Source organism: Anastrepha ludens, chromosome X (genome assembly GCF_028408465.1).
Source record: "Anastrepha ludens isolate Willacy chromosome X, idAnaLude1.1, whole genome shotgun sequence".
In the NCBI taxonomy this organism is placed as follows: domain Eukaryota; kingdom Metazoa; phylum Arthropoda; class Insecta; order Diptera; family Tephritidae; genus Anastrepha; species Anastrepha ludens.
The window spans coordinates 72168777-72180439 of record NC_071503.1 but is presented as its reverse complement, the minus strand read 5'-3'; the positions used below and the strand labels follow the sequence as shown (position 1 = coordinate 72180439).

The 11663-nt window shown below is 39.2% G+C and overlaps 1 protein-coding gene across 1 annotated transcript; it reads right to left on the bottom strand.

Annotated features, from left to right (window-relative positions):
• Nucleotides 1-10587: 10587 nt before the first annotated feature.
• LOC128870203 (uncharacterized) lies at nucleotides 10588-11385 on the bottom strand. The gene has a single exon (XM_054112798.1). It carries the CDS (start codon nucleotides 11383-11385, stop codon nucleotides 10588-10590), a length of 798 nt encoding a protein of 265 aa, XP_053968773.1.
• Nucleotides 11386-11663: the final 278 nt, after the last annotated feature.

Here is an 11663-nt window from a genome sequence, read left to right as displayed (position 1 = left end):
TTGAGTTCATACCCAAGACTAACAAGAGCTCACATGTCTCCCTTCAAGATTTTAGGCCAATCAGCCTCTCAACTTTCTTGCTGAAAACCCTTGAGAGGCTGATTGACCTATACGTAAGAAGCGAAATTCCTCGGGGGCGTTGGTCCCACTCCCAATATACCTACTGTAAAGGCAGATCAGTGGAATCTGGCCTGCACACAATTATTAAGGATATTTAGGAGTCCCTGTATCAGAAAGAACTCGCAGTTGACGCCTTCTTCGACAATGAGGGGGCTTTTGATAACGTTCTCCCGGAGGCAATCACTAAATCTCTGGGCAGGCTGGGGGTTGGAGCCGACATTTCCAGGTTCATCCACAGAATGCTTAGTGACAGAACAGTCGTGGCAGAGTGGTACGGCGTATCTCTCCGCCGGCAGGTGAGCAGGGGCACGCCGCAAGACGGTGTTCTCGCACCATTTCTCTGGATCATTGTTATCAATGACTTACTGGAGGAGCTGTAGGGTGGCATTTATTGTTAGAGGAAAGTTTATAGATATCTATATAGATATCAGGAATATCGGAACGAAGTTGTTCGATGGGCAGCAGACTGCGGCTTATCGGTGAATCCTCTTAACCCTCTAGTACCCAAGACCGCCTGTAGACGGCCTAAGTTTATTTCACGCTTATTCCCTTTTAAAATACCATTTCGTTACTTTTTAAACTCTTTCTAATTCCGGGAAGTCCCAAAATTATTGCTGGGGCATTTGCAGCAGCGTCTTGTTTTTTAATCAGCCGTCATAGTCATTTGAAGTCGGAAAATAGTGAAAAGCGGTCAAATTAATTAACCTGTTCACGGATGGCTCGAAGCTGGACGGTAGGGTTGGAGGAGGAGTATTCTGCAAAGAACTCCCCATCAAACTTAAATTCAGGCTACCGGATCACTGCAGTGTGTTCCAAGCAGAGGTGGCCGCAATTAAAGAAGCAACTGACTGGCTACTTACTTGCGTAATAACTGTTAAGAAGGTAAATATTTACTCCGAAAGCCAAGCGGCAATTAGGACCCTAAGCTCTATGATGGTGCATTCGAAACTGGTCAGGGAATGCCTTGTCTCACTTCCGATTGCATCAGAATTCTTCGATATAAAGATAATTTGGGTACCTGGTCACAGTGACATTACTGGAAACTGCGAAGCCGACGAGCTGGCTAGACAAGGGACCTGTGACGTTGTGTGCCCGCGAAAGGAGAGGATCGGGATCCCCTTGACAACCTGCGCTCTACTCCTGGAAGGATGGGCTTTGAACCAACTCAGCGAGCGCTGGGCAAGTACACGAACGTGTAAGGTCGAGAAGTCCTTCTGGCCACGTTTGGATAGGAGGCGTTTGAGGATATTCTGAGGATGACAAAATCTCATCTCTCAAATTTCGTGGGCATCCTCACGAGTCCTTTTTGCATCAGCTGTATGGAGGATGAGGTGGAATCATCTCACCAACTGCTTTTTAGCTGCCCAGCTTTCGCGAGACTAAGATTCAAGCATCTTGGTTCTCACTTCGTTTCTGCGCCTGCTGATATAGCAGGTATTGAAAACAAAAATCTGATGAACTTCATCAGCAACATAAAGAGGTTAACACAACCGCAGACTAATCACCGGTCGTAGTCCACAAACACTCAGACTTCCCCACCCCTTTCCCTTTCGTCCTCTTTTTTTCTTCACCTCTTTTCCCCCTCTTGCAATGGTCTCACAAAGGATGAACCAAATTTCTTCGTCCAAGTGGGCCCACTCTCTGGGCAACCATCACTACCTAACCTAACCTAACTGGCACATGCCCAAACTATAAGAAAATGTGTACGTTTTGCATTTATAGTTATTGTGATTTAATGGTATTGTAGCTGATCTATGTGCACTGCATTTCCTTTGAAGTTTTTGTCCTGTTTTCGGAGTATCAGGAAAGTCAAGCCATACAAAACTCACATCTCCAGCGTTGTCATAATCTATATGCACTAGTTTACCAACGGCGCCATTTGCTAAGCCATCGGCTACATTAATGTTCGTCGTAATCATGTATAATAGTACACATTTTTCACAAAAATAGTCTGATATGGCAATCCATCTGTTTCGATGAGAGACATTTTGTGGAGTATTTGTCGGACAAATAAAGCGTTTTTCAGTAAGAGCGCTTCAACTTTTGAACTTTTTTGAATAAAACACAAACGGTTTGACTTTTTTAACTAATTTTTTTTTAATTATCGAGTCTGAACACATACATTTAAGTATGAAGTTCGATTTCTTTGCATGACCACCGCGTGCACGTTTTACGAAGTCCAATCGTTGAACCCAATTTTCGACCACTCTTTTGCATAAATCGGCCGAAATTCCAGCAATTTCGCGTTCAATATTGGCTCTGAGCTCACAAATCGTCGCCGGCTTGTTACTGTAGACCAATGACTTCACATAACCTCAAAGAAAATAGTCTACAGGCGTCAAATCACACGAGCGCGGCGGCCATTCGACCGGTCCATGTCTGGAAATAATGCGCTCATCGAACTTACTCTTCAACAAATCAATTGTAGCGTGTGATGTGTGGCTTGTGGCCCCGTCCTGTTGAAACCACATGTCGTCTAAGTCCATACCATTCAATTGCGGCCAAAAATAATCGTTTATCATGTCGCGGTATCGATTTCCATTCACAGTAACGTGGCGATCGTTCTCGTCAACGAAAAAATATGGGCCTATTACGCCGCCGGCATGTAAACCGCACCAAACAGTGATTTTTTCGGGATGCAACGGTGCCTCATGAATCACGTGTGGATTGCTTTCTGCCCAGTAACGCATATTTTGCTTGTTGACAAAGCCATTGAGCCGAAAGTAAGCTTCATCACTGAAGATGATTTTTTGGAAAAAATGCTCTTAAAGTAGCAGCAACAGAACAATTAATTTCATAAAAAATTTGCACGATTTGCAATCGTTGCTCAAGTGTGTAGCGATCCATGATGAAATGTATACTAATGAAGTTTACAAATGACAAGCAAAAAATAAAAAATGTTGAGTCGTTCGCCCTCCCTATCGGAAAATTTGAAGCGCACCTATTGAAAAACGCCTTACCTGTTGTTCATTTGTATGGCATCCCGTATAAATGTCTGTTGCAGTGGAAACTATTTTTTCTTGAGCAGAAATTGAAAAGCTGTTATTAATGGTACGTGGATTCTTTGGTTTACTTGTTTTTAAGTCGGAGTAGCTCTTACTGGAGGCAGTTGTCGTAAGTGTCCTATCAAGATCATGTCCAATCCCCCAAAGTTTGTTTTATATTACCAGTTATTTGCTTCAGGCGTGCATCAATACTTCCCAGTAATTCCGCACTGATCATGCTCACTTCATCAATGATTGAAACTTTGACGTATTTGAATAAAGCTCGACATTGATAAACGTCTTCAGTATGCAATTGATGAAGATTGGACAAAGAAATTTTCAGAGCTGTATGTACTGTAGAGCCATCAATTGCTGCTGCTGCTTTTCCAGTGGAAGCAGAAGTAATGTAAGCATTGCAGATCACATCGTCGATCGACATCAGATTTTCTCTTTTCTCTGCGATTCGCCCAAGTCTGTTCAATGTAGCCAGAGTAATGTCTGCATTCATATCAGCACGTGGATCATTATATAACTGTTGAAATGGATTATATCAGGACATCGATCCGCAGCAACCTCTAAATCAGTCGGGTTTTCTAATTAATCTTCACGACATAAAGCTTGACAAATTTCCATTGTTTTTTGTATATCTCAATTTGATTCAAATTCTTTGTGACGATTAAGAATTAAATCTTCATTATCATTGTAGATCTGGACGAGTTTCACCACTTCAGTTTCTTCATTACGAAATTGAATGGGTAACGTAACCATCTCTCTTTTATACTCTTGCAAATCTTTGGCCATGTCATAGTTTCTGTAACGGATAATCCGAAGAATTTTTCTCTCATTGAACGTGCTATCTGGATAAATTGTTTAATTTGCAACAAATTGTGACAAGCTAATAGCTTCTAAATCAGGACGTCTCTTTTCATATTTGTCAAACCAATTTTCTTTCCAGATGTTTGTGGAATCGTCTTCAATATCCATTTCGTTTAATTATTGATTAATTTTCCGTACACTTTGTCGTTCAATAGGTCATGTTGTTAGTATATAAATTACGGCAGTGGAGCTTTTAGACATTGGCTCTCGCAAAAGATACCAGGCAGCCTCTTGACTAGTCATTTCAACATTGTTAAGATCGTTGATGCCAATATTACGTGTTGTATCGACAATATCGAATTCAGGATGTTCGTCCATAATTTGAATGATTAAACGTTGTAGATTGCTCATTACCCCTATCAGTCTTATTCACATAGTCAGCTACAAAAGCTGCACGTGAATATTCGTCAGTGATAAATTGAATATCCATATTCGATTTTAAAATGTGGAACAAGAATGGATTAAATGGATTATTGCATTTTTCATGAGGTTGCCGTTTGATGAAGACTCTGTCGTTTGATTCCTGCACGAAGTACGTTTTGATAGTAATCATCTGAAGGTATATTGTTGGCTGCATAAAAATGGTACTCATAATTCTCCAAATTATCATGGATACTTTTGTAATGTTTGTAATATGCTTGAAAACCAGCTTCTTTTTTAAACATCGGCGTCGGAATACTTGTATTTCCACATGGCATAAATGGTGCTTCAAATCAACATTGTTGAGGTCTGTTGGAAACGATTTTCTTGTAACACGTAAACGTAGCATAAGCGCTTCTGAAGTTTAATGTTTGTTGATGCTTCACTTGATGAAACGGATATAAGTTGATCAACTAATGCAACTGCTTCAGTTTTATTATCACGTAACGCATCAGACGAAGCATTTGCCAGCCAGAACAAAATATGAGCATGGGGGCTACCACGATGCTGGAATTCAATCCCTTTAAAATAAATCACAACATAGTATTTTCCAAAAGGACTGAATTTTTTGGATGCGAGGATTCTTATTAACACATTCACTAATTTGTTGAAGTAAACTACACATGTAACTGCATCTTCATTAACTAGTGATATTTTTTCAATGTAGTTTAATTCAGCGGCAGTCTGATCAGAAAGTTCCCTTCCATATTTTAACTTATATAAGCACCGAAGCAAATCTGTCGAGCCAATTTCATTTGCGCTCAGAGTGAGAAAAATTGTAGGTTTTCCCAAGTGTCTGATCATTGCAAAAAGATCTTTTTTTCGATTGGACCAATACCATGCAGAATTGGGAATAGATCGTAGAAATGCGAGATTTTGTTCAATACAATTGTTAACGTACTCTTCATCTTCAATTTGCTGCCGGGTATGTGTTTAAATGCCACTGTGAGGGAATCGCGCACACGAAGACGCATAATTTTCATCGCCATATATAGGGTAGGCCATGTAAAATTTGCTTTTTGAATCGGCTATAAAAAAAAACTAATCAATATTTTTCGCAAACTTTTTATTTTATTTTGAAAATTGAACATTGTCATTTATGAATGAAAAATAATATCGTTCAAATGACAGCCACGACTGGCTTTACAGTACGCCATTCGATCAACTCAATTTTTAGGCACATTTTCGATTGTTTGGGCTCCAATTTCATGAATGGCAACTTCGATTTCGTGTTTTAAAGCATCAATCGTCTCTGAATGGTTCGCATAGCATTTGTCCTTAACGGCTCTCCACAAAAAATAGTCCAACGGGCTTAAATCACAGCTCCGAGGCGGCCAATTGATATCGGAATTTCGGCTGATTATTCGGTTTTCAAAAACGGTAGCCAAAAGTTCGAGTGTAACTTTGGCAGTGTGACAAGTTGCACCGTCCTGTTGAAACCAAATGTCGTCCATGTTATCCTCTTCAATTTTTGGAAACAATTCGTTGAGCATGTCACGGTAACGCTGGCCTTTACTGTAACCGCGGCTCCTCGCTCATTTTCGAAAAAAATGGATGATGCCGCCAGACCAAAAGCCGAACCAAACATTGGCTCGTTGTGGATGCAATCGCTTCTCTACAGTAACGTGTGGATTTTCTGAGCCCCAAATCCGACAATTTTTCATATTGACGTAGCCACCGATGTGAAAATCAGAAAAGAAGAAGAAGACTCACCCCTTTGGAAATAGGTTTTCAATATTTCCCAATTTTGTTCAAGCGTATAGCGTCCCATTTCGTAAATGTCAAACCTTTAAGTAAATTATGAACACATTTGACATGTCATTTGTGTTACCATTCTCAAAAAAATAGGTGGTTCAAAAAGCAAACGCTATATGGCCCACCCTGTATAATAAATGGTATGGTAGATCACTGGAAATGACAGTTCTTCGGGATGCTCATCGAATAGTAGACAATTTGGAAGATTTTGCTCACCTGGTGCAATGAGAAGATACTGATCTTCATTCCACAGAAGTGTTTGTTGTTGAGCAGTAAGAGATTCATCCCTAGGAATATGTTCACTTACATCTTCGAGACGTATTAGAGGCGTAATTTGTTCCACACAAACTGGCACATTTATAATTTGTTCATAGATACCATATTGACCTTTAACATGACGCAATCTCCTGATCTGCATAAAGGGAATACGAGGCGATATCAATCTCTCTGATATTATAACGAACGGTAGTAGGTAATCCAGAATGTCAGGAAATTAAAATCCATTATATACTGCCTCCTCCATAAATATATTTGGCAAAATAGTGTGTAAAACTTCCTGGTGTGCCTCTACTGGTTGTTTTAAATCTGCTTTGAGCCATTATCTATCGCAAATTGTATAAACATAGCCAAATGGATTATTTTTAAATTTATTCATAAATTCCTGGTGAGCTTTATAATTTTGAAGATAAGCACTATATGTGTCTCGCTCATTTACATCAATGGGAACATGTGGTAGTGTTGATTCTTGTCTAACGGCCGAAGTGGCGGGAGGATCACACTCTATTTCCAATGTTTGAGATTGTAACACTTCAACAAAATCAACTTGTATATCACTCACATTCGAAGACACATTCACAATAACTGGAGAAACAACTTGTCTTTGGACGACATTAGTATTGGCATCTTCTAGCCTCTTTTTTCGCTGTCTATATTCACGACACTGATCGGATGGTTTGGACTTTGCGATGAATCGGACTGATGCACGTCGGCTTGAACGATAAATATTCTTCCCTCAGTATTTTCAAAGGAACTTGAGCCTGCTCAGCTTGGCCACTCGTTTGTGATAAATATTGATGCAATATGTTACCATCGGTTCTTGGTTGTGGATTGTCTGGATTGTCTATGGGTAATTCACTTGACCCAAAGAAATTTGTCGATGATGATAGTGGCGACTGCATTTCTCAAAACCTTCTGTCGAGCCCTACATTTTAGATTGCGTTGTGCTGCTATTTGCGCTGGCGGTTTTCTTGTTTCAACAATTTTTTCCTTGCTTTGTATTCTCGTGCACTTTCAGCAGGCATTTTTGGCATATTGAAGTCTATAAAAAATAGTAATACCAAATTGGAAATCAACAATATTTTTTTTATGGTCATCCAATAAAATAATATAACTATTATATTGAATTATTCTTACAAATACTGAAATTAGTGATGTCAAATCGGGTTTAGTAAGGCACAGCAGTTTTTCCTCAAAAGTACCTGTGAACTGTGTGAGATAGATCTTTCATAATCACAATATACTGATATTTAATTCTTCTTATAGATACTAAATTTCACATATTTATAAAAAACTAGCATCACCCAGTGGGCTTCGCACCACCATACATAAAATGTTTTTTTTATATCGCAAGAAATTTTTCATATTAAGTTTTCTTTATAGAACTCGTAAAATGTTTAAACAGTTGAATTAGTTGATTTTTTTCATTCAACATACTTTCTAAAGATGTCACAATAGCCTTTTCTGTACTTTTTTAAAATTTGATTGTGGTGGTCACCTATATACAGGTAAGGTGAAAGAGCCGATAAAAACTTGTAATTAAACTTTGATTCTTTAATTTCCATTTCAATTTTTTACGCTAAATAAATTATGCTAAAATAAATAAAGTTAAAAATGTTTTTCCAGTTCCTTGAATGCTCCAGTTTTTATTATATTTTCGCCCAAAATTAATATTAACATAATACACTTACAACCACAACAGTACAACAGAAACGCTCATAAGCGGCTGTGTATTTGTTATTGTTTTTCCCATACAGGCATTTCGTATGAGAGGAAACCATTACTCACATAAAATATCATAACTCAGGAACGGCTGCACCGATTTCAATCAAACTTCACACAAACCTCAAAGATAGAAAAGAACTCTAAAATTTTTGTGTCAATCGGTTTGGCGGTTCTTGAGTTATAAGATTACCAAGGAAACAACTTGAAATAACCCAGGACCAGCAGTGTGGTTAGGAATTTAAGCTGATATGAGGCTATCGATTTGATCCGGAGTTATTTTATGTACCAGCCAAATTAGTATATGTGCGTGCGGCAATCCCCTTTTCTGCCATTCGATGGAGTACATATGGCAACGCACCTCCCCAAATACATATAATTTCACAATTAAATCCATAATTGCTTTACATTTTTGCCGAAATGGATACTCATGTACTATAGAATCATCAGCAGCTTCCATTTGCTACCCATATTGTACAAACACATCCTAGGGTTACCCGGGTCCACGTTTTGGATTATATCTCGAGACCCTAGTCACGGAACAGTATGAAAAATACTCTATACTATAGAAATCATCAACAGCTCCCATTTGCTACCCATATTGTACGAACACATCCTTAAGTTATCGGGGTCCACATTTTGGGCGATATCTCGAGACCTAGTCACGGAGCGGCATCAAAAATACTCTATACTATAGAATCATCAGCAGCTTCCATTTGCTACCCATACTGTACAAACACATCCTAGGGTTACCCGGGTCCACGTTTTGGATTATATCTCGAGACCCTAGTCACGGAACGGTATGAAAAATACTCTATACTATAGAAATCATCAACAGCTCCCATTTGCTACCCATAATGTACGAACACATCCTTAAGTTTTCGGGGTCCACATTTTGGGCGATATCTCGAGACGCTAGTCACGGAGCGGCATCAAAAATACTCTATACTATAGAATCATCAACAGCTTCCATTTGCTACCCATATTGTACAAACACATCCTAGGGTTACCCGGGTCCACGTTTTGGATTATATCTCGAGATCCTAGTCACGGAACGGTATAAAAAATACTCTATACTATAGAAATCATCAACAGCTCCCATTTGCTACCCATATTGTACGAACACATCCTTAAGTTATCGGGGTCCACATTTTGGGCGATATCTCGAGACCTAGTCACGGAGCGGCATCAAAAATACTCTATACTATAGAATCATCAGCAGCTTCCATTTGCTACCCATACTGTACAAACACATCCTAGGGTTACCCGGGTCCACGTTTTGGATTATATCTCGAGACCCTAGTCACGGAACGGTATGAAAAATACTCTATACTATAGAAATCATCAACAGCTCCCATTTGCTACCCATAATGTACGAACACATCCTTAAGTTTTCGGGGTCCACATTTTGGGCGATATCTCGAGACGCTAGTCACGGAGCGGCATCAAAAATACTCTATACTATAGAATCATCAACAGCTTCCATTTGCTACCCATATTGTACAAACACATCCTAGGGTTACCCGGGTTCACGTTTTGGCCTATTTCTCGAGACCCTGGTATCCGATTCTTAAAATTTTAAAACACAAACCATCTACTGAATAGTCCAAACAAAGCCTAAAAATTTGGTTTGGATAGGTGAGCCCGTTCTTGAGTTATAAGATTACCAAGGAAATGTAACTTCTTTTTATATATATAGATTATCAAAACATACCTGTTCTAACTGGAACTTAATTTGCAAATTTTAACTTACTTTCACTGAATATATATTTAAATACTAGCCTAAACCCGCGGCTCCTCTCGCGTTGTAGTAAAATGAGGCGGATAGACCAAGTTAAAAATTGTAATATATTTAGTAGCCCAACTTGTATGTATTAATGAAGAATATTGTAGTTTTTCATTTAATAACGATAACAAAATGTGTAATCCGTGATAAAGGTTTTATTGACATTCATACTGTTCAAAATTAACAAATTTCCTACAGTAAAATATAAACAGCAGCTCACAGCATGTCTGTAACACTGTAAGTACTTTTTTGGAACAAAAAATTGCACTTTTTAATTCATTTGAGGGCATTTGCGTAAACAACGTTGTTCTTCGTATTATTGGGGGCATAGAGAGATAGATTTCTTGGGTTACCGACTCTTGAGTAAGCAACATATAATTGGTCGTGTGAAAAACAAGAGGGATCTAAGTGGATTCCTGCGACGATCAATAATTGTCCTTGTGCCTTATTAATGGTCATTGCAAAAGCAAGACGAACTGGAAACTTAAGTCGCTGAAACTCGAAAGGCATATCTGGAGGGAACAACGGGATGCGAGGAATGAAGACATTTTCACCTGCCGATTGTCCAGACAAAATCGTTGCGTCTATGATATTTGGGTGTAAATTTTTGACAATAAGTCAAGTCCCATTGCATAACTTGGATCGTCTTCAGTTACGCATCATCATTATTGGAGATCCTCTTTTTAAATGTAATTGATGAGATGGCATTCCCGATGGTTCCAGCGAATTCAGAAACTCAATTGGGTAATTAACAGCTTGATCTTCATCAACAACCGTGTCAATAGACTTGGAGGTTTTTACAGCTCCCGGTAACTTGTTTTGAATCGCTATATTAAGGTTAGTTGCTTGATCGTTTCGTGGCGCTAGGATCGCTCTTTCTCGAAGCCATTCCTGATTTTTAAAATTGACCTCAATGTCGTGGAAGACACTGTTAACGATGTCTGCTGCAGATGTAGCTAAACGACAAAAGTTGTCCGGAAATGTCTCTGAGTAATTGCCGGGTGTATTCATGAATCTACCCTCTCCAATTTGCAAAAGCTGGTTTGAGAATTCTCGTGAGGCCTCATCACCGTGTAGTCGAACGCGCATATTAGTTGAAAGTGTAAATTTTTTAACGTGCCTCCACAAATATGAAGACTTGAGACACGCATTCAGTTCGTCCGCTGCTATACCTCTTTCAATGACAGGAAGAGTTTGACGAAAATCTCCAGCCAGCAGCAAAAGCGCTTCTCCCATTGTTGTGTCTTTACCTCTTAGATTCTGTAAAGTCCTGTTCAAAGCCTCCAAAGCCTTTTTATGTGCCATCGTGCATTCATCCCATATTATGATCTTACACGTTTGCTGAACAGTCGCTTGTCCAGAGTTTTTTTGATATTGCAAATCGGAGTGTCGCTGACCGAAAGATTTAGCGGTAATTTTAAAGCAGAGTGAGCCGCTCTTCCTCATGCCAAAAGAGTTGCTGCAATTCCTGATGATGCGACTGCAAGTGCAATATTTCCTGTTTCCTCCCTTCTGCAAGTATAAGGTTACTCAAAAATGTTTTACCAGTTCCTCCTGGCGCGTCTAAGAAGAAAGTACCGCCTTCCCCATTAGACATCTTTGTAATGATTTGGTCATACGCTTTTTTGGTCATCATTCAAAAGTGGTTTATTAGTTTCCACAAATTGTGATAATTCATTGTGATTGTAATTCGTCTCTCGTGCAATATCAGTATCTGCAATATT